This window comes from Lolium perenne, chromosome 4, assembly GCF_019359855.2.
Source record: "Lolium perenne isolate Kyuss_39 chromosome 4, Kyuss_2.0, whole genome shotgun sequence".
NCBI classification, from domain to species: Eukaryota; Viridiplantae; Streptophyta; class Magnoliopsida; order Poales; family Poaceae; genus Lolium; species Lolium perenne.
In genome coordinates, this window is record NC_067247.2 from 57,669,412 (window position 1) to 57,692,326 (window position 22,915).

At 48.6% G+C, this 22,915-nt stretch overlaps 2 protein-coding genes across 2 annotated transcripts; one reads left to right on the forward strand and one right to left on the reverse strand.

The window, feature by feature from the left end:
- The first annotated feature begins 13,315 nt into the window (after positions 1–13,315).
- On the forward strand, positions 13,316–14,666 carry LOC127292632 (uncharacterized). Its single transcript, XM_051322078.1, has 2 exons — positions 13,316–13,556; positions 13,713–14,666. The coding sequence occupies exons 1-2, from the start codon at positions 13,330–13,332 to the stop codon at positions 14,470–14,472; spliced, it is 987 nt and encodes a 328-aa protein (XP_051178038.1). The 5' UTR covers positions 13,316–13,329; the 3' UTR covers positions 14,473–14,666.
- Positions 14,667–14,741: 75 nt separating this feature from the next.
- LOC127292633 (cytochrome c oxidase subunit 6a, mitochondrial-like) lies at positions 14,742–17,455 on the reverse strand. Its single transcript, XM_051322079.2, has 4 exons — positions 17,252–17,455; positions 17,063–17,169; positions 16,927–16,969; positions 14,742–15,034 (listed from the first exon to the last, which is right to left on the reverse strand). Exons 1-4 carry the CDS (start codon positions 17,355–17,357, stop codon positions 14,997–14,999), a joined length of 294 nt encoding a protein of 97 aa, XP_051178039.1. The 5' UTR covers positions 17,358–17,455; the 3' UTR covers positions 14,742–14,996.
- Between the last annotated feature and the right edge of the window lie 5,460 nt (positions 17,456–22,915).

Here is a 22,915-nt window from a genome sequence, read left to right on the forward strand (position 1 = left end):
TGGAGCCAGTGCACAACTTCTGTATTACCAGGCCACAAAAGACGAGAGCGTCGATTGATTGACTGGAGTCACAAGTTTTTTTTTTTTTTTTTGAGAACACACTCGGACCTCCTTTATTCATTCCTACCCAGAATGTTTACAGGAAATGAAAGAAAAGGAGGTATAACTCCCAACCAAACATGGCGGCCCGCTGCAAGAGATGTTGCTGAGCGAGCTAGACTATGAGCTTCGCCATTCGACCGCCGGCTCTCATGGTGGAAACAGAAACCTCCCCGCTGTTCGGCCGACGTCTTGATCTCCTTGAGCACATGACTAAAGAGCCCCAGGTTGTTGCCCTTCAGGCCTTGGATCACTTCCATGCAGTCTGAAGCCACCGTGACCCCTTCCACTCCCAGGTCCGCCGTGAGCGCCAAAGCTTCGCGACAAGCCATAGCTTCGAGGCAGCCAGGGTGTGTAATCCCCTCAAAAACCACCGCCGAGGAACCGAGGTAAACGCTTGCTTGGGAGCGGCAGACAGCCGCCACAGCTCCTCTATTAGATATCTTTGCAACAGCGCCGTCCGTATTCACCTTGCTCTGGTTCTGTGGAGGAGGTATCCATCTTGGTGCCACCGGAGGGTGCACCTTCGCTACAGCCGTAGCTCGCGGTTTCTCCGCCAAGGATAGATCATGCAAGAAACTCTCAAGGAACTGATGCGTCGCCTGCGGACTTTGATAGATGTCTTCATGAATTGCTTTCCTCCTTGCGTGCCAAATAGCCCAAAGGGTAACAGCCATCCGAATAAAGTCATCATGCTCCATTGTCCGCATCATCAAGAAAAGCCATTGCCGGGCAGCAGGCTCCGTCGAGATGCAAATGTGTTCCACGATTGTTGGGTTGGACAAAGCCCACACACATCGCGACATAGCACACTCCACCAGGGAGTGACGCCATGAATCTTCATGTCCGCAGACCGAGCATGCCGCCGACGTCGCCATGTGCCTATGATGACGGACATCGCCGGTTGGAAGCGAGCAGTGCGCCAGCCTCCACAGAAAAACTCGAATCTTGGACGGGACGGCGGTCTTCCACAGCTTCGACCAATCCTTCACTTCCTCTGCGCTGCTCGAGGCCGCCGTGCGGTTCTCAAGCCAATCGCCCCTAGTCCGGCGAACTCGAACCAAGTTTCTATATGCTGAACGGACAGTGAACACACCTGTTTTTTCAAACTGCCACGCCCAGAAATCTTCTTGCCGCCTGGTACATAGCGGAATACCTTTGATCACATCGACATCCATGGGCCAGAAAAACTCCTCGAGCTTGTCCTCCTTCCAGGAAGCTGTCGTGTTATCAATATAATCGCACACACGCTGGGGGCGCCCCTTGCTTCCTAGGCGCAACTGGCATCATCCGCTCCTCCCGCGGCAGCCAGTTATCTCGCCAAGCATGCGTACTCGCACCGTCGCCAATTCTCCGTATAAGGCCTAGCTTCATGGCATCACGTCCCTCCAGAAGGGACCGCCAAACCTGGGACGGGTGGGAGCCCAGCTCGGCCTCTAACAAATCAGTATCCGGATAGTAAACCGCTTTGAGTACTCGTGCACTTAGTGATCCAGGTTCCTGTAGAAGCCTCCATGCTTTTCGGGCTAGTAAAGCCAAATTGAAAAGCTCAATATCCCGAAAGCCCAAGCCGCCATCAGCTTTTGGTTGAGTCATCTTCTCCCATGAAACCCAACACGTTCGTCTCTGACCCTCTTTGCTGCCCCACCAAAACTTCCTGAGCATCGCATTGATATGGTCACATAATCCCCTTGGTAACTTGAAGCATGACATAGAGAAAGTAGGAACAGCTTGTGCAACCGATTTGATCAAGATGTCCTTTCCCCCCACCGACAAAAGTTGTTCCATCCACCCCAAGACTTTCTTCCAGACTCGATCTTTGAGGTACTTGAAAGCTCCACTCTTGGATCGCCCTACATCAGATGGCATTCCAAGATACTTCTCATTTAGGGTCTCCCTCTGAACTTCTAGGATCCCCTTAATGCTTTCCTTCAGATCTCCTGGACAACCCTTACTAAAGAAGATAGAAGACTTGTCCATATTTATACGCTGCCCCGAAGCCTGGCAATACTTCTCTAAGACAATCTTGACCTCATTTGCCCCCTCAATACTTGCTTCGATAAACAGCAGGCTATCATCCGCAAAAAGTAAGTGGTTCACCGGTGGTGAAGTTGGTGCCACTTTAATCCCCTGAAGCGCTGATGATTGAACTTGGTTTTTTAAAAGGCACGAAAGGCCCTCCGCTGCCAACAAGAACAAGTATGGAGAGATGGGGTCGCCCTGTCGAATACCCCTTGACGGCCGAAACTCCTCTTGCGGTGATCCATTAAAGAGCACTGAAAAGGAGACCGTAGAAACTAGTCTCATAACAAGAGTCACCCAGGATGTGCTGAAACCAAGCTTCAGCATGATGGCCTGGAGGTAACTCCACTCGACCCGATCATAGGCCTTCCGCATGTCCAACTTCAGGGCACAAAACCGGTGTTTTTTGGCCTTCGTGCGCTTCATGAAATGTAGACACTCGTACGCCGTAATAATATTATCCGTGATAAGTCTTCCAGGAACAAAAGCCGACTGCTCCTCAGAAATAATGTCCGGTAGAATCACTTTCAGTCTATTTGCAACCGCCTTGGACGCGATCTTGTATATCACATTGCACAGACTGATAGGCCAGAATTGTCCCAATTCCGTCGGGCTCGCTACCTTTGGGATGAGCACAATAAAAGTCTTGTTGACACATTCGGGGCTATCCTGGCCAGCCAGAACTCGAAGGACAGCCCCTGTCACCTCCTCCCCCCACACACTCCAATGGCGCTGAAAGAAGTGTGCTGGAAAACCATCTGGCCCCGGCGCCTTCGTTGGGTACATCTCAAAAAGCGCCGTTTTCACCTCCTCACATGTGAATGGGGCGTCGAGTTTACTATTCATCGCCCTTTCCACCCTCCTCGGTACTGAAGATAGGACCTCCTCCATGTTCGAGACTCCCTCGGACGTGTAGAGGTTCTGGTAGAAACCATTCGCTTCTAGGCCCATGACAGCCTCATCTCTGGTAACAGAACCATCCGCCTTAGTTAACTCGAGGATCCGGTTCTTCTTCTTCCGTTGGCTAGCTCGGAGATGGAAAAAACGTGTATTGTTATCCCCCTCCGCGAGCCATTGGATACGAGAGCGCTGCCTCCACATTACTTCTTCACGGTGCAGTGCTTCAGCGAGTTTTTCAACCAGCCCGAGCTCAGCTATAGAAGGTCCATCTCGGTTCTCCTGGGACCTCATTTCTGCTAACTCACGCTGTAACATCCGAATTTGGTGACGCACACTGCCAAAAGACTCCCTGCCCCAAGATACCAAGCTGGAGGAGACGTTTTGTAATTTGTGCTTCAATTCCTCTACCGTACCACTCGGGCTAGATGCCTGCCACGAGTCCTTTAAAACCGGTGCGAACTGGTCGTGGGTTTCCCACATTACCTCGTACCTGAACAGCTTGGCCTGCGCACTCGATCTCTGTTGCCGCTGCGACATCCTCAACAGAATAGGGAGATGATCAGATGTTGCATAGCTTGCTAGGTGGTGAACCTCAGCTGACGGGAACCGCGCACACCATGCCGGTGACGCCAGGGCACGGTTAAGCCGTACTCTACAGTAAGCTCCTCCAGCCACCTTCTTCTCAAAAGTCCACGGGACACCTCTATAGCCCAAATCACACAGGCCACATACATCAACAGCGTCTCTGAAACCCGCTATCTGTCCCCAACTCCTTTCCGCCACGCCGTCATGCTCCTCACGTCGGAGAACTTCATTGAAGTCTCCAATGCACAGCCATGGCAGATCGTTAGCCCATCGGATAAATTTGAGCATATCCCACGTTTTGTGGCGCTCCTGAACCTGTGCCTCACCATAGACCACCGTGAGACGCCAGGGATCCTTCCCCTCCTCCGTAACAACAAGATCAATGTGATACTGCGAGTAGGGTAAAACTTCCATCTTTATTAACTCATCATTCCAAAACACACCAATGCCGCCACTGCGACCACTACTACTAACAACAAAACTTTTATTAAAACCTAAAGAACGGTGTAAATTCTCCACCCTTGACTTATGGAGCTGGGTCTCCACAACGCATAGGATAGAGGGAGCGTGGCGCTCCGCCAGGAGACGGAGATCTCGAACTGCTGCAGCCCCGCCTAGGCCACGGCAGTTTAAACTGAGGACACTCATTGCGACTGGCGGCCCTCCGATGCGGAGGCCGCCACTCCAGTCGCAGACTTGTCCTTCTTTGCTGCCGCCAGCTTCTTTGTGCGTTTTGGCTCCCTAGCTGACGGTGGTGGAGGAGGAACCCCCTCAGGCGCTCCCCGGCCCACCGCCATCTCAGTATCCTTCTCTTCAAAATTCAGTTTCGTCTTTGCGCGCCCCTCCGGGCTGCCATCTAGCTCGGCATCCTTCCACCCCAGAAGTAAGGGTCCCTTGTCACTAGTGTCTACCACCCCCGCCTTGACGGGGCTCACCTCTGTCAGCCGGGCATCAGTAGAAGAGCGCTTGCGGTTTTCAGGTTCTCCGCCTCGCCCTCGACCACCCTCCCGGCCACCCCTACCAGCGCGCCCCGCCCCACGACCTGGCGTGACGTAGCTATCATTCTGTCTTTCTCGTCCCATAGGACGCTTCGGGACATCTCCATGTAGCCTAGTCCAGTTCCATGGCGACTCGGCCAAGAGCCATGTCCCATACTTGATTGCTTCCTGGGCATGTTCGCCCGTGCCACACTCGTCTTGCTCATGGCCCAGCAGCCCGCAAACTCCGCAGTAGCGCGGGATCTTCTCATAACGCACCCTCATGATCACTTTTGCTTCACCTTCAGGATCAAAAGAGACAAACGCCGTGAGCCTCTTCCTTACGTCGAGCCAGACGCGGACTCGCACGTAGTTCCCTCCTTCAAAACCAGCTCCATTCATGTCCACCATCAGCACCTCTCCCAACCTCTCCGCAAGCCCTGCTACCAGATGCCTCTTGCGATAGAGTTCTGGCACATCATGAATCTGTGCCCATGCCTGAATCTTGTTTAGTTCAACAGCCTTAGCACTGCACCTCCCATCATACTTCTCGATGAGTAGTCCCTGCTCCCGAAACAGCCAAGGACCCTGCTCCGTAATTTTCTTCCAATCTCCCAAGCAGTTTGCCTGTACCAGGAATCTGTTTGCTTCCACATCGCGGAAAGAAACCTCTTGCGCTGGAGCCCAAGCGAATCTCATCGTCTTCTTCACAGACGTCGCACTGAACGGCTTCATGGTGAGCAGGCGCATCACCGCCATCCACTTTGTTTCCTCCTTCAGAGCTTCCACCTCGCTCTTCGGCACAAAAACTCCCCCAATGTCCTCACCCTTGAGGTTCATACTCTTCAGCAGTTCCTCCAGCGTTGGTTCCGTCCGGGACTGACCCGCCTTGCCGCTGGCTTCGCCCTTACCGTCCCCTGCCGCCGCCATACCCGAGCGATCGCAAACCCTAACCCACAAACAGAAAACTACCAAGGCCGGGAAGCCAAGCCAGTCGGCCCCTTGGTCAGCCCGAGTAGTCTGCCCGCGAGAGGGAGAGAAAACGCTCAGATCGCGGGATCGATCGCCCCTGCCTCCGGTGATCGCCGATCGCCGGTGGGGTAATCGCCTAAAACCCTAGCCGCCAGGAGCTAGGTATCACGATCGCCACACCACAGGCGTCTCTATGGTCCGGCGCTAGCGCCCGGATAAGTGCATGATGGCGTGTAACTCACACGTTCGTTGGGAACCCCAAGAGGAAGGTATGATGCGCACAGCAGCAAGTTTTCCCTCAGAAAGAAACCAAGGTTTATCGAACCAGGAGGAGCCAAGAAGCACGTTGAAGGTTGATAGCGGCGGGATGTAGTGCGGCGCAACACCAGGGATTCCGGCGCCAACGTGGAACCTGCACAACACAACCAAAGTACTTTGCCCCAACGAAACAGTGAGGTTGTCAATCTCACCGGCTTGCTGTAACAAAGGATTAACCGTATTGTGTGGAAGATGATTGTTTGCAGAAAACAGTAGAACAGTATTGCGATGGGTGTATTTCAGTAAAGAGAATTGGACCGGGGTCCACAGTTCACTAGAGGTGTCTCTCCCATAAGACAAACAGCATGTTGGGTGAACAAATTACAGTTGGGCAATTGACAAATAAAGAGGGCATGACCATGCACATACATATCATGATGAGTATAGTGAGATTTAATTGGGCATTACGACAAAGTACATAGACCGCCATCCAACTGCATCTATGCCTAAAAAGTCCACCTTCAGGTTATCATCCGAACCCCCTCCAGTATTAAGTTGCTAACAACAGACAATTGCATTAAGTATTGCGCGTAATGTAACTAGTGACTACATCCTTGAACATAGCACCAATGTTTTATCCCTAGTGGCAACAGCACATCCATAACCTTAGAGGTTCTTGTCACCCCTCCAGATTCACGGAGACATGAACCCACTATCGAGCATAAATACTCCCTCTTGGAGTTACTAGCATCAACTTGGCCAGAGCATCTACTAATAACGGAGAGCATGCAAGATCATAAACAACACATAGATATAACTTTGATAATCAACATAACAAGTATTCTCTATTCATCGGATCCCAACAAACGCAACATATAGAATTACAGATAGATGATCTTGATCATGTTAGGCAGCTCACAAGATCCGACAATGATAGCACAATGGGGAGAAGACAACCATCTAGCTACTGCTATGGACCCATAGTCCAGGGGTAGACTACTCACACATCACACCGGAGGCGACCATGGCGGCGTAGAGTCCTCCGGGAGATGATTCCCCTCTCCGGCAGGGTGCCGGAGGCGATCTCCTGGATCCCCCGAGATGGGATCGGCGTTGGCGGCGTCTCTGGAAGATTTTTCGTATCGTGGCTCTCGGTACTGGGGGTTTCATCACGGAGGCTTTAAGTAGGCGGAAGGGCAAGTCAGGAGGGGGCACAGGGGCCCCAGACCACAGGCCGGCGCGGCCAGGGGGTGGGCCGCGCCGCCCTAGGGTTTGGGCACCCCGTGGCCCCACTTCGTTTCGTCTTCGGACTTCTGGAAGCTTCGTGGCAAAATAGGCCCCTGGGCGTTGATTTCGTCCAATTCCGAGAATATTTCCTTACTAGGATTTCTGAAACCAAAAACAGCAGACAAAGAATCGGCACTTCGGCATCTTGTTAATAGGTTAATTCCAGAAAATGCACGAATATGACATAAAGTGTGCATAAAACATGTAGATAACATCAATAATGTGGCATGGAATATAAGAAATTATCGATACGTCGGAGACGTATCAGCATCCCCAAGCTTAGTTCTGCTCGTCCCGAGCTGGTAAAACGATAACACAGATAATTTCTGGAGTGACATGCCATCATAACCTTGATCATACTATTTGTAAAGCATATGTAGTGAATGCAGCGATCAAAACAATGTATATGACATGAGTAAACAAGTGAATCATAAAGCAAAGACTTTTCATGAATAGCACTTCAAGACAAGCATCAATAAGTCTTGCATAAGAGTTAACTCATAAAGCAATAATTCAAAGTAAAAGCATTGAAGCAACACAAAAGAAGATTAAGTTTTAGCGGTTGCTTTCAACTTGTAACATGTATATCTCATGGATATTGTCAACATAGAGTAATATAACAAGTGCAATAAGCAAGTATGTAGGAATCAATGCACAGTTCACACAAGTGTTTGCTTCTTGAGGTGGAGAGAAATAGGTGAACTGACTCAACATTGAAAGTAAAACAATGGTCCTCCATAGAGGAAAAGCATCGATTGCTATATTTGTGCTAGAGCTTTGATTTTGAAAACATGAAACAATTTTGTCAACGGTAGTAATAAAGCATATGTATCATGTAAATTATATCTTACAAGTTGCAAGCCTCATGCATAGTGTACTAATAGTGCCCGCACCTTGTCCTAATTAGCTTGGACTACCGGATCATCACAATGCACATGTTTTGACCAAGTGTCACAAAGGGGTACCTCTATGCCGCTTTGTACAAAGGTCTAAGGAGAAAGCTCGCATTGGATTTCTCGCTATTGATTATTCTCAACTTAGACATCCATACCGGGACAACATAGACAACAGATAATGGACTCCTCTTTTATGCATAAGCATGTAACAACAATTAATAATTTTCTCATTTGAGATTGAGGATATATGTCCAAAACAGAAACTTCCACCATGGATCATGGCTTTAGTTAGCGGCCCAATGCTCTTCTCTAACAATATGCACGCTTAACCATAAGGTGGTAGATCTCTCTTACTTCAGACAAGACGGACATGCATAGCAACTCACATGAAATTCAACAAAGAGTAGTTGATGGCGTCCCCAGTGAACATGGTTATCGCACAACAAGCAACTTAATAAGAGATAAAGTGCATAATTACATATTCAATACCACAATAGTTTTTAAGCTATTTGTCCCATGAGCTATATATTGCAAAGGTGAATGATGGAATTTTAAAGGTAGCACTCAAGCAATTTACTTTGGAATGGCGGAAAATACCATGTAGTAGGTAGGTATAGTGGACACAAATGGCATAGTGGTTGGCTCAAGTATTTTGGATGCATGAGAAGTATTCCCTCTCGATACAAGGTTTAGGCTAGCAAGGCTTATTTGAAACAAACACAAGGATGAACCGGTGCAGCAAAACTCACATAAAAGACATATTGAAAACATTATAAGACTCTACACCGTCTTCCTTGTTGTTCAAACTCAATACTAGAAATTATCTAGACCTTAGAGAAACCAAATATGCAAACCAAATTTTAGCATGCTCTATGTATTTCTTCATTAATGAGTGCAAAGTATATGATGCAAGAGCTTAATCATGAGCACAACAATTGCCAAGTATCACATTACCCAAGACATTAATTACATGTATCATTTTCCAATTCCAACCATATAACAATTTAACGAAGGAGAAACTTCGCCATGAATACTATGAGTAGAAACCAAGGACATACTTGTCCATATGCTACAGCGGAGCGTGTCTCTCTCCCATAAAGTGAACGCTAGGATCCATTTTATTCAAACAAAACAAAAACAAAAACAAACCGACGCTCCAAGCAAAGCACATAAGATGTGATGGAATAAAAATATAGTTTCAGGGGAGGAACCTGATAATTTTGTCGATGAAGAAGGGGATGCCTTGGGCATCCCCAAGCTTAGACGCTTGAGTCTTCTTAGAATATGCAGGGGTGAACCACCGGGGCATCCCCAAGCTTAGAGCTTTCACTCTCCTTGATCATGTTGCATCATACTCCTCTCTTGATCCTTGAAAACTTCCTCCACACCAAACTCGAAACAACTTATTAGAGGGTTAGTGCACAATAAAAATTAACATATTCAGAGGTGACACAATCATTCTTAACACTTCTGGACATTGCATAATGCTACTGGACATTAGTGGATCAAAGAAATTCATCCATCATAGCAAAAGAGGCAATGCGAAATAAAAGGCAGAATCTGTCAAAACAGAATAGTTCGTATTGACAAATTTTAAAATGGCACCAGACTTGCTCAAATGAAAATGCTCAAATTGAATGAAAGTTGCGTACATATCTGAGGATCATGCACGTAAATTGGCTTAATTTTCTGAGTTACCTACAGGGAGGTGGACCCAGATTCGTGACAGCAAAGAAATCTGGAACTGTGCAGTAATCCAAATCTAGTACTTACTTTACTATCAAAGACTTTACTTGGCACAACAAAACACTAAACTAAGATAAGGAGAGGTTGCTACAGTAGTAAACAACTTCCAAGACACAAAATAAAAACAAAGTACTGTAGTAAAATAACACATGGGTTATCTCCCAAGAAGTTCTTTCTTTATAGCCATTAAGATGGGCTCAGCAGTTTTGATGATGCACTCGCAAGAAATAGTATTTGAAGCAAAAGAGAGCTTCAAGAGGTAAATTCAAAACAAATTTAAGTCTAACATGCTTCCTATGCATAGGAATCTTGTAAATAAACAAGTTCATGAGGAGCAAAGTAACAAGCATAGGAAGATAAAACAAGTGTAGCTTCAAAAATTTCAGCATATAGAGAGGTGTTTTAGTAACATGAAAATTTCCACAACCATATTTTCCTCTCTCATAATAACTTTCAGTAGTAACATGAGCAAACTCAACAATATAACTATCACATAAAGCATTCTTATCATGAGTCTCATGCATAAAATTATTACTCTCCACATAGGCATAATCAATTTTATTAGTTGTAGTGGGAGCAAATTCAACAAAGTGGCTATCATTATTATTCTCAACATCAAATATAGGAGGCATATTGTAATCATAATCATATTTATCCTCCATAACAGGTGGTATTAAAAGACCAATATCATTATCATAAATAGGAGGCAAAGTATCATCAAAGTAAATTTTCTCCTCAATGCTTGGGGGAATAAAAAGATCATGAAAACCAGCTTCCCCAAGCTTAGAACTTTCTATATTATTATCAACAATGGTGTTCAAAGCGTTCATACTAATATTACTACCAGCATGCAAATAAGATTCCATAGGTTTTTTAATTTTCGCATCAAACAATCCATGTTTTAAATCAGGAAATAGAATAAGAAGATCATTCTTGTCCATTATGCCAAACTAGTGTAATAAAAACATGCATGATATTATAAAGTAAAACAAGTAACTAATTTTTTTGTATTTTTAATTTAGTGCAGCAAACAAAGTAGTAAATAAAACTAAGCAAGACAAAAACAAAGTAAAGAGATTGAGAAGTGGAGACTCCCCTTGCAGCGTGTCTTGATCTCCCCGGCAACGGCGCCAGAAAAAGAGCTTGATGGCGTGTAACTCACACGTTCGTTGGGAACCCCAAGAGGAAGGTATGATGCGCACAGCAGCAAGTTTTCCCTCAGAAAGAAACCAAGGTTTATCGAACCAGGAGGAGCCAAGAAGCACGTTGAAGGTTGATGGCGGCGGGATGTAGTGCGGCGCAACACCAGGGATTCCGGCGCCAACGTGGAACCTGCACAACACAACCAAAGTACTTTGCCCCAATGAAACAGTGAGGTTGTCAATCTCACCGGCTTGCTGTAACAAAGGATTAACCGTATTGTGTGGAAGATGATTGTTTGCAGAAAACAGAAGAACAGTATTGCAGTAGATTGTATTTTAGTAAAGAGAATTGGACCGGGGTCCACAGTTCACTAGAGGTGTCTCTCCCATAAGACAAACAGCATGTTGGGTGAACAAATTACAGTTGGGCAATTGACAAATAAAGAGGGCATGACCATGCACATACATATCATGATGAGTATAGTGAGATTTAATTGGGCATTACGACAAAGTACATAGACCGCCATCCAACTGCATCTATGCCTAAAAAGTCCACCTTCAGGTTATCATCCGAACCCCCTCCAGTATTAAGTTGCTAACAACAGACAATTGCATTAAGTATTGCGCGTAATGTAACTAGTGACTACATCCTTGAACATAGCACCAATGTTTTATCCCTAGTGGCAACAGCACATCCATAACCTTAGAGGTTCTTGTCACCCCTCCAGATTCACGGAGACATGAACCCACTATCGAGCATAAATACTCCCTCTTGGAGTTACTAGCATCAACTTGGCCAGAGCATCTACTAATAACGGAGAGCATGCAAGATCATAAACAACACATAGATATAACTTTGATAATCAACATAACAAGTATTCTCTATTCATCGGATCCCAACAAACGCAACATATAGAATTACAGATAGATGATCTTGATCATGTTAGGCAGCTCACAAGATCCGACAATGATAGCACAATGGGGAGAAGACAACCATCTAGCTACTGCTATGGACCCATAGTCCAGGGGTAGACTACTCACACATCACACCGGAGGCGACCATGGCGGCGTAGAGTCCTCCGGGAGATGATTCCTCTCTCCGGCAGGGTGCCGGAGGCGAGCTCCTGGCTCCCCCGAGATGGGAGCGGGGTTGGCGGCGTCTCGGAAGGTTTTCCGTATCGTGGCTCTCGGTGACGGGGGTTTCGTCACGGAGGCTTTAAGTAGGCGGAAGGGCAAGTCGGGAGGGGCACGGGGCCCCAGGACCACGGGCCGGCGCGGCCGGGGGGTGGGCCGCGCCGCCCTAGGGTTTGGGCACCCCGTGGCCCCACTTCGCTTCGTCTTCGGACTTCGGAAGCTTCGTGGCAAAATAGGCCCCCGGGCGTTGATTTCGTCCAATTCCGAGAATATTTCCTTACTAGGATTTCTCAAACCAAAAACAGCAGAAAACAAAGAATCGGCACTTCAAAGATCTTGTTAATAGGTTAGTTCCAGAAAATGCACGAATATGACATAAAGTGTGCATAAAACATGTAGATAACATCAATAATGTGGCATGGAACATAAGAAATTATCGATACGTCGGAGACGTATCAGTGCACTTCCTCTTTTTTTTTTGAGGGAAAGTACTGGAGTCACAAGTCAACCACAGTCGAGAGGGGGCAGGCCCCAAGTTCATGCTGCAGCGCCACGCTAGCTGCTGCCGCTTTGACCAAGCCCACGTCACACACAAAAAAGCCCATCAGGCCGTCACCCTTTTGAACTCACCGGCGCTAGCTTTTGGAGACCCGGTGATGCGTTTGACCCGAGCCGCTGCATTTGCGCCCAACAACCTGTGGCTCTGGCCCGAAGTGACGCCTCGCTATTCTCGACTCTTGTACTGGACTACTGGTTAAGCCAGGGCAAGCACGGTACATCATGCAAGCACTGCTGCTTTTACTCTCAGGGTGTGTTTGGTAGCCCGGGCCAACCGAGAATAACTATCTCCTCTCAACCCAACCAAGCTAAACTGAGATGAGATGTTGTTTGGTAGCACATGTATTAGAAGAGATGAGATGAGATGAGATGTTGTTTGGTAGCACTTGTATGAGATGAGATGGTTAGGATACCACCAAAATTGATTTTAGCACTAAATTATTATTCGAACAAAGTTAAGACTATATCAAAATATAAAATACACACTTTACAAAATACACAATAATTCAATTAAGGCAAGTTTTACAAACAGGGCCAGTTTTTTTACATAAGGGACCTTCAAAAAGAATGAAAAAAAGCAATCGGGTCCGTTCATGAGGAGACCCTCCCGGTGGAGACCTTGCCGGCGTTTTGTGCGAAATGGGCATAGCTGAGATGAGTTGACCCGGGCTAACAAACACATATTTGCCTCAAAATCTCGGTTGAGATGGGAAACTCTGAGTTCCCCCAGTCTACCAAACACACCCTCACTGAATGAAGAGCTCCACTTACTGCTCATGCAATGCATATGTTTGGTACTCCCTTGTCCCTTGGCAGTCATTCATCCATTCATGGTGCCATTCAATTCACCTTGAAGCTCTGGTCTGCTCGCAGTCTCAGGCTCTCGCGGCTTGGAGGTTGCAGTGCTCTTGCAAAAAAAAAGGGGAGAACGGTTTTGAGGATCTGTTGCATCTTCTCCTCCCTCCGCGACCACGATTTAGGTACTAGCTTTTGTTAGATTTTCTTCTTCTTCAGATTTCTTTGCTACAACATGTAGCCAAGTAGAGGCGATTTTCACAGTTCTAATTCTGAATTACGGCGCCCATGGTTTAGTCAGTAATTTACTTGTTCACCTTCAGAACACTTGTCTATTTCAGATTACACCAGGGTGATCTGAACTGTTACAGAAGTCTACGACTACCACCGGCTGCCTCACTCATCGGATTAGCCTCATCGGTCACCATGTCGAAGCAACCATCCAGCAGGAACCACGGGGGCAAGAGGCTGAGGCCAGGGCAGTGCATCCAGGTCTTTCTGCTGGTAGCCGTCAGCATTTGGCTCGTCTACCAGCTGGGACATTGCTTCAAGCGACGGGCACTTGCAGTGAAAATTGGTGGCAGCAGAGGCGTGGGTGGTGAGCCGATACGACGCCGCTGGCTGGACAGGAAGAGCCTCATCAAATTCGCAGGTGCTGTGTCCGGGGAGGTCGCTTCTGGGATCAGCGGTGGCGGCATCACTGCCACGAACGATGACGCTGTCGGGCGGAAGCCAAGGACGAGCGAAGGTAGAGAAGACGAGGGTGACCAAGATGATGATGGCCTCTTCGGTTATGATGCTGGGGACGACAGCGATTTCAATCCCGAGAATGGTGAAGGTGAAGAAAACAGTGAACTGGATACAAGCACTGCTCATCGGGTCAACACTACCGGCCGCGCGCAAGATGGTGGTGCTGATCAGTTGCTGAATGGTGCCCCAGATGGTAACAGATCTCTGAACACCTCCAACCTAAGAACGGATTTATCTTCGGGGATGTCACTAACTCGTCATGGACTCATGGTGCTGATTCTTTTCCGGTCGAGAAGCTCTAGGAGGAAGCGTTCTTGCAGACTTCTTTTTACTACAATTCAGATTAGCTAGTGATTCGGCTTTAGATTAGCTAGTGATTCAGACAGTTCTTCTGGAAACTTCTCCTGATTGTATTGCCCCGGAGCCTTGTTTACTAGTTCTGAGAATCTGGTTAACTGCAGACAGTCTTAAACTTCTTTAAATTGTTATCTCGTCTAATATTAGTCGCCGCATAAACAACTATCAAACTTGACAACCATGGAAGCAACAAAAAGAAAAATACTAGAACAAAAAACATCGCAAGCATAGGGAGGTGAATATCCTTCCAGAAAGCTGAGACCTGAGAGCATTACATAGGAGTATAATAATGACTGTTCTGTGAAACTGGGCAAGACAACACAATCGCCTTGCATATAATCATTGATGCGAAAACAAGGAAGACGCAACAGTCAATTCTGGATTGTCAACATACTAGTTTGTTTTTCTTATTTCTTGCAGCAAATAGATCGCAATGAAAACAAAAAAAAAAAACACTGGAACAACCAGAGAACTTTACTGAAGCATTCACCAACTTCACATGGTGTACTATTCAGTACTCAATGGTCGTGCTTGGTCTCAAAAAGGCCATTAGGTCCTGCAAAATAGGTGCAAGGATGTATGAGAATAAGAAAACTATAACAGAATCATTTGAATAAAATGCCGCGACATGGGGCCCAGAACGTGCAAGTAATGCAAGTGCACAGCCAATAATATAAAAATCTGCTCAGCATTTAACAGGCAGAAAAAATGAGAATCATGCAAACTGTTTACAGCCAACATTTTATGATGTAAACGACCCAATTACAGCAATCTACAAATCTAAAAAATTATACAACCAATATGTACAAGTCAATGTTGAAATGCACAAAGTTATGGTCGCAAATTCGTCATGTATATTTTCTCGACTTATTCTGAACTTAAGATGGCAAATTCATCATGTATATTTTCTACTTCATTTCAAATAATCGATTAGACACAATTTCAAAGAGTTACAAACAAAGATTCAACAATCCTTGTGGGTGAACACAATACTACCAGCACCGAATGTGTATGTTCTATCATCAACCATTCTATGCGTGAGGGAATCTGGTGGCAACCGAACAGGGCACACGACCGTAGTTAGTACGTAGTTCAGCACACAGAATTGGTGCGCGTAAACCTAGGCAACATAGAGTATTAGGGTAAGTGCCCACAAGAAATACAACCCACGAAACAGGATTAGGGTAACTGTTTGTAACCTTATATGTGAACATTTAAAAACAACTCAGGTACTATCTGAATTCAAGTTTTATGACACATCATAGAAAAATTGTTGTCAAACAGTGCCAGCAAGTACAGATCACGTCTTAAGTGTTTTTTTATCAAAAGGTGCAAAGGGACTAGTCAAGTTAATATTTGAACCTGTTAAGCTATGGAACGGTCAGTATTTGGTGTCACATCCTTATGTGATTGAAGGTTGATTCATGTAATGGCTGGGCTTAGACTCCTACTATCTGGTTTATGTTCATAAAAATGAGACCAAGGCTTTACTTCTTAAACATTTGCATGGTCCAACATGGAACTGTACAATGCTCCTCAGCCTTTATTCATATGACGAATTCATGAAATAGTATTATGTAATGCTCCCTCTATGCCAAAATATAGTGCCTATAAGATTTTTCAAAGTCAAACTGTGTGAACTTTGGCCAAGTTTGTACAAAAATATATTTACATCTAGAATATCAAATCAATACCATTTGATTAATCATAAATATATTTTACATATGTATTGTACATATTTATCATTTTCAAAACAAACTTGGTATAATTTAGTGGAGTTTAACTTTCACGTAAACCAATGCACACTATATTATGGCAAGGAGAGAGTACAAAAGATTAGAAACAATCAGGGTGTCCAGCCAAAAGAATCTTTATACAACAGTCTATTGCAGGTAGAAATACTCATGAAGTTATAGATTAAATTCTTGCTGTGTCATACAACAGAAATTACGGTAACCATTCAATGGCTCAGTAAAATTCAGACTATTCCTTCAAGATTCCCAGAATAGAGAAATAATATTACAGGATAGAGCACCATACTGCCCTAAACGCTCTCCCAAGAGCTTAGAACAGCCTACACAACAATTCTTCAAACTTAGCACAACTGAACTGCTCATAGCTAAGTTTACCTACCTATATGTCCCTCGTGAACGTTATTCAGTATTTCAGTGAGTTATCAGAAAACTGAACCCAATGATTTAATGAGACATCTTCCCATCAGGAAACTGAAACATTCAGATACAACTGCATAATATAATGAAGTTAACGCCCTAACTTACTTCCCAAACGAAATGCAACTAACTCACTACACCTTAGAAGAATCAGCGTAGATCATACCCCATCCAATAAAACAAAGTCACTTTTAATCAAGATCACACCCTAGGAAAGGGACAAAATCGCAGTAATACGTGTTGAAATGAACATAGAAAGGGATAAAATTCTACATACCCCAGGGGAACTCCTTGTTGCGGATGTGCAGATAGGGGTACGCCTGCAAGATCACAAACCAATACCAAGAACCACACGTCAGGTTAAGGACATGGCTAACACAGCACCGGAAATATACGAGAGGGCGAGATCTGACCGGCGGCTCGTCGTAGTGGGGGTGGCCCTTGGAGAGGTTCCAGGCCGCCAGGAGGGTGCAGGACACGGCCGCGACGATGGTGATCTTCTCCCACTTGGCCGTCTCATCTGCGAGGAGAGATCAAATGCATAAATCCCACATCCACGTCAACGGCTGATCAAATCGAGATAGAGGGAGGGGTGTACGGACATGCGTCGTCGTGGGCGGAGGAGGACATGGGGCGCCTCGCCGGAGCGGGGGCCTTGGCGCGCGCCGCAAGGGAGCGGAGGCCGGATCTCGCCGCGGCGGAAGCCATGGGGGTGGGTGGTGGCGCCGCTGGTTTTGGGGAACGGGAGACGATTGGCTGGATCCTTTGCTTTCGGGTATCTCCCTTCTCGCTGCGCTCGCGTTGCTGACCTGACCTGTTTTTGTTCCATGGATTTGTGTGGGCTGCCTGGTGTTTGGGCTCGTTATTTGGGCTAAGCCCGTGGGCTGGAGATTAGGGGGCGCTATTAGTTGTTAGGAATCTTTACTATTTTCTGCTCAAACGGCCCGCCACCAAGGAAAGAATTTTAGAGGCGGTTTATATAGGCTAAAAAAAAAATACATGGCCGGCTCCGGAAAGTAGGTAGTTGGTTCCTAACATGTGTCGCCGCAAGGGTTAAAATGTGTTACGGAGCCGCCGAACATGCATATATGCTAGCCCATTTGAATCTAGATGGCAATATGAACCGTCGCACTCACGAAAGCCGAGGGTTCTGAAGAACTCCATGGAATCAAGATTTTCAAGAGGTGCATACATTTCCCCCTTCTATATGGGCGGCGGTATGTGTTGGGGATGGCTGCGGTGGTTGTGGTGTGTGTTGGGGATGTCGGTGGTGGTGGTGGCGGTGACAGTATCTGTAGGTTTGTTGGCGGCGGCGGCAGAGTGTGATGGGGCTAACGCCGGCTGGTAGCGCGAGGATGAGCGTATTTGCATACATAAGGGATAAGAGGGGATCCCTGCATGTCAGGACTTGTGTCCCGGTCCACGGTTTCTTTTTTGGAGAGTTATGTGATAAGGTACCATATTAGATCAAAATTTTCAATGAATGAAATGCATTAATTAATATAGTAATTAATGGCGATGTACTAGATTAATTTTACTTTTGAACACCAACATACCAAAATGACGCAAAGACACATGATTTGTTTTAAATACATGGTTCAACACCACACTTGATTTGTGCCCTAAATCTTGGTTCCTTCCTAATTGACTATACGGCTACCTCATGTATTTAAAAAATTCTAACATAGCGATGAAGACCGCGACTAGAATAACAATAGCACCGCTAGCATTTTGTAGAAATATTTCCTTGTTGAGAGCATATATTTTAATCTCTCTCCTCTTTATCGTAGTTGGTCTGCGTTGATCTTGTGTTCATGGAGTACATCGGCCAAATGAAGTTCCATTTGCATAATTTCTTCCATGATTTTCTTCATTGCCTCCTCCATATTCCGGATATCCTTGTGCATTGGTTTTGTCTTTTCTTCGGTCCACTTTCCTCCATCTTTCGGGTTGCCTCGTGTGCTAACTCAATCTTGTCTTCCCCTCTACATTTCTTTCTCATCTTTCGGTTTGCGTCCTTAGCTAGCTCAAGTTTCTCTTATGCATGTGTCCTGTCTGTTCGACGCAATTTTGTCCAAGTCGCGGCAATATTTTATTGCCTGGCAAATTGGCAAGAAAAGAAAATAATTGAGGTTCATCGTAAGGTATACGTATACGAGCCAAAATACTACGGCATACTTACGGTCCGGCCGGCCGGCCGCGTGCGCGCGTGATGCCTACGTACGGAATTTGTTAGCCACAGCTAACAAAGCGGATGCGATAAGCATCCCAGCGGGAGAGGCGCTCCACGCTCCTATCCATCCATCAGCTGCTGGCTATAAAACGCAGGCAGCTGACCACGCAAAGAAGCGAGACGGGAGGAAAAAAGGAAGAGCAGCAGAGAAGAGACCCGGAAGCCATCGGACCTGAAGAGAAGAATACAGAGAGGGACGGCTAGCTCTTCATACGCGGCAACACAAACACATCCAATCTCAAGGCTGATCAGGGGAGGACATGGAGGCGAAGCTATCGTTTTCCTACGGTGAGAATCATGGCTGATATAGTCAGCATCTCTCTCTTTTTCTCCCTCTCCATGCAGCATACACGTCAATCGGTGTCCTCATCTTGCACGACCGCGGACGATGACGAAGTGCACGCGCCGGAGCTGTCGCCGGCGTGCAGCCCATTGCCATCTCCACCACCAGCGAGGCGCGGCGACGACATCCGTGCCAGGGCTGCCGGCATGCAGTGCAGCGCCATCTCCGTGGCACCGTCGAGGCGCGACGATGACGTCCGCGATGAGGCTGCCGGTGTGTAGCACGGCGCCATTAACACCATGGCACCCGCGAGGCGCGACAACGACGTCCGCGACGAGGCTGTCGGTGTGTAGCGCGGCGCCATCAACTCCATGACACACGGGAGGCGCGACGACAACGTCCGCGACAAGGCTGCCGGCGCGTAGCATGGCGCCATCAACACCACTCCCGCGAGACACGACGACGACGTCCGTGATGTGGCTGCCACCATGCGGTACGGCGCCATCTCCATGGCACCCGCGAGGCGCGACGACGACCTTGACGAGGCTGCCGGCGTGCAGCGCGGCGACATCAACACCACATCCGTGAAGCGCGGCGACGACGTCCGTGCCTAGGCTGCCGGCGTGCAGCGCGGCGCCATCTCCACTACCCGTGAGGCGCGGCGACGACGTCCATGTCGGGGCTGCCGACGCGTAGAGCGGCGCCATCAACACACCCACGAGCCGCGACGACGGCGTCCGTGACGAGGCTGCCGGCGTGCAGCGGCGGCGCCATCAACACTCACACGAGCCACGACGACGGCGTCCGTGACGAGGCTGCCGGCGGGCAGTGTGGCGCCATCTCCACGGCGCCCACGAGGCGCGATGACGATGTCCTTGACGGGGCTGCCGGCGTGTAGCGCGTCGCCATCTCCACGACACCTGCGCGGCGCGGCGACGACAACATTGACAGGGTTGTCGGCGTGCAGCGCGGCGCCATCTCCACCACGTATGGGACGCGACGACGACGTCCATGCCGGGGCTACCGGCGTGCACCGCGGCGCCATCTCCGTGCCACCAGCGAGGTGCGACCACGACCTTGACGGGGCTGCCGGCGTGCACCATCTCCGTGGCACCAGCGAGGTGCGACGATGACGACATCCGCGAGGAGGCTGCCGGCATGCAGCGCGGCGCCATCTTCACCATCAGCGAGGCTCGACGACGACGACGAGTCCGTGCCAAGGCTGCCAGTGTACAGCGCGGCGCCATCCTCTCCACTTCCGACAGCCGCGATAACGATGTCATGGCGGGGTTGCTGGCATGCAGCGGCGCCATCCCCTCAACCCCCGCAAGTCGTGACGACGATGTCCAACACCGCAGATGTTGCTCGAGCTAGGCAACTAGCTTGGACGTGACAGCTTGTCTTCTCCAAGTCAAAACTATGCAGGAACAATTAAAAAGGAAAGAAGAGCTAGACTCAGGGGTGTGCACGTACGATGCATGCATACATAGTATGTAGCTCGGGTGCACGAGGCAGTCTTCACGCTGCTGTTCATAGCTGCCGGCGCCAAGCATGATGTTGGACCATCGCGAAGTAGTTGGCTCGCCTCGACTCCATCCGATAAGCTTCTCTGACCAAAGCTTCTACAATCGGGTAGCAAAAACACGTCCAACAGGCGCTTCACATAGCGCATATGTGGACTGTCATTCACTGACTCCGGACGTACCGATCCACGCGCGCCTATCGACAACAACCATTTCTCCACCAACTTGAGAGCAATACAAGGCGGTGTGACGTTCATATGGCTAGCCACATGGAAGCGACTTCAGGCAGGCAGCCACACCCACTTGGGATGAGGCGAGACCACACCTTCGACATCACTCCCCCACGAGCCTGCGGGGCGGTGATCTTGTCTACGCCGACGGCCATAGACTTGGCGTCAAGTCGAGACGAGGCGCCGACCGCACTAGTTACACCGACTTGGGCAGATGCGTTGGTTTTCACACCGACGCCGATCTCCTCCAACACTTTGCTCCCGCGAGGCATACCCCTTGCGCACCCCGACGAGGCCACTGGTCGTCAAGAAGTCCCAACTGAGTGGACCCATGATGTTCCATTCCCAACTACATCAACACCGTCAAGACCGACGAGGCGCGACAGCGAGGGCGGGCATGGCCGGTGCAAAGGCCATGCTTCTTGCGGTGCGTGTACCGACAAGGACACGGGCTCTGCCACCGCCCACACACACCACCACATCATGCATGGAGAACGCGAAGCGAAGATGATGAAGACGACCACACGGCTTAATCGGAGGTGTCTCGCGGCGTAACCCGCGGGAGTAATTAACCGGGAGCCTTCCGAGGCCCCGGGAACCAGGAGATCACAATCGCCATAGTCGGGCTGGCCGCGCAAGCAGGCCACGGAGCGCTTTGTATTCGGGAACTTGTACTTTGTTTCTCCAAGAGAGATTAATGAAATGCATGCTTCCCTATCTTTTTCTTGTGTACTACGGTACACTGGCACGCCCGCATTTCTTTTATTTTACCCCAGCGCATGAGAGAAACACGCTACCATCCTCCCTCTCAATGTAGCGCATCTGTCTTTCACGGACGTTTTTCTCGTGTCAAACAAATTGGCACGCCCGGTGGGACTTGGTTCTCCTCCCATCTTTGCTTCGCTGTGGTCATCAAAGTCATCTTTGCCAGTTCATCCAATTGACGGAGAGGACCTGCGGCAGGAGTTCCGTCGGCTGCAGGAGGACTGTCCCGTGCCAACACCTCGGAGCCTTGGGTGATCCAGTTTGGATCCAAGCCGCCTCCCATGGTCGCCATCACGCATTACGCCAAGACATACATTCACCAAGCCCAGGAGCCAGCGCAGTTTCAAACTGTGCCATCCAAGAAGGCACAAAGGCGGGCATGCGCCACAGCACAGAAGGGGCACCACAAGCTAATGCTCAAGGCACGCGCCCTGTTGAAGGAGTCACCGAGGGCGGCAAAACTGGCGACGCGGAGGCCTCTCAACGCCTCCAAGCAAATGCCGCAAGCAAGAAGGCGGGTGCAGCGTCACTTCGCGCCCCTATGACAACATGGCGCACCAAAGTGGAGCTCCTCAAAGGCTTGGAGGATGCTTTGCAGGATTTGCGGAGGCTTGTGACAAACACATGTTCGTCTGATAGCCCGCATCCACTACGCAACTACAGGAGGAAGTACCGGAAGGTACGACGACTCCACCAACAAATGAGTTCCCGCATCGCTCGGAGCGCGGTGCAAGAGGAGGATTCGTCTTTCGGCGCTAAGGACCTCGCGTACAAGGTGTTCACATGTGACTTGCTCCTCGGCGATGGGGCGAGTGAGTCATCAAGAGCGAAGGAGGCGGTGAGACGAGCCGTCATGAAGGAGTTCTGGAAACGACACTCCCGCAAAGAGCTTGTTCTACCAGACTATACAGTCTCCACCAACTCTGAAGATGCTCGGAGGGGCATTTGTGCACCATGCTTCCACACTTCGGCGGTAGTCGACCGTTCCTTCCGCAACGACAATAGGTTCGCCGTTCTTCGGAACGAGGCGCCTGCACCAAGTCTGAGGGGGGTGAGTCATTCCCCCGATCGTGGTGGGTTCTGCCCACCTTGGCGCACTTCATGCCGCAGAACCGGAAGCAAGCGCCAACTCAAGAGATGGTGGGAGGACAGGATGGAGCCAACTCCTCGCGAGCGCCCAACATGGAGAGTTGCAACGTCATCCTCGACTACAAGGACACACCTAGCTCCGA

Bases quoted from the DNA above. Each gene is read 5' to 3' on its own strand.
- LOC127292632 (XM_051322078.1), top strand. From the start codon at position 13,330: ATGAAGAGCTCCACTTACTGCTCATGCAATGCATATGTTTGGTACTCC. The intron at 13,557-13,712 runs GTACTAGCTTTT...TGTCTATTTCAG, and splicing joins CCTCCGCGACCACGATTTAG to ATTACACCAGGGTGATCTGA.
- LOC127292633 (XM_051322079.2), bottom strand. From the start codon at position 17,357: ATGGCTTCCGCCGCGGCGAGATCCGGCCTCCGCTCCCTTGCGGCGCGC. The intron at 16,970-17,062 runs GTCAGATCTCGC...GTGATCTTGCAG, and splicing joins CCCACTACGACGAGCCGCCG to GCGTACCCCTATCTGCACAT. The intron at 15,035-16,926 runs GTATGTAGAATT...CCTATTTTGCAG, and splicing joins CAACAAGGAGTTCCCCTGGG to GACCTAATGGCCTTTTTGAG.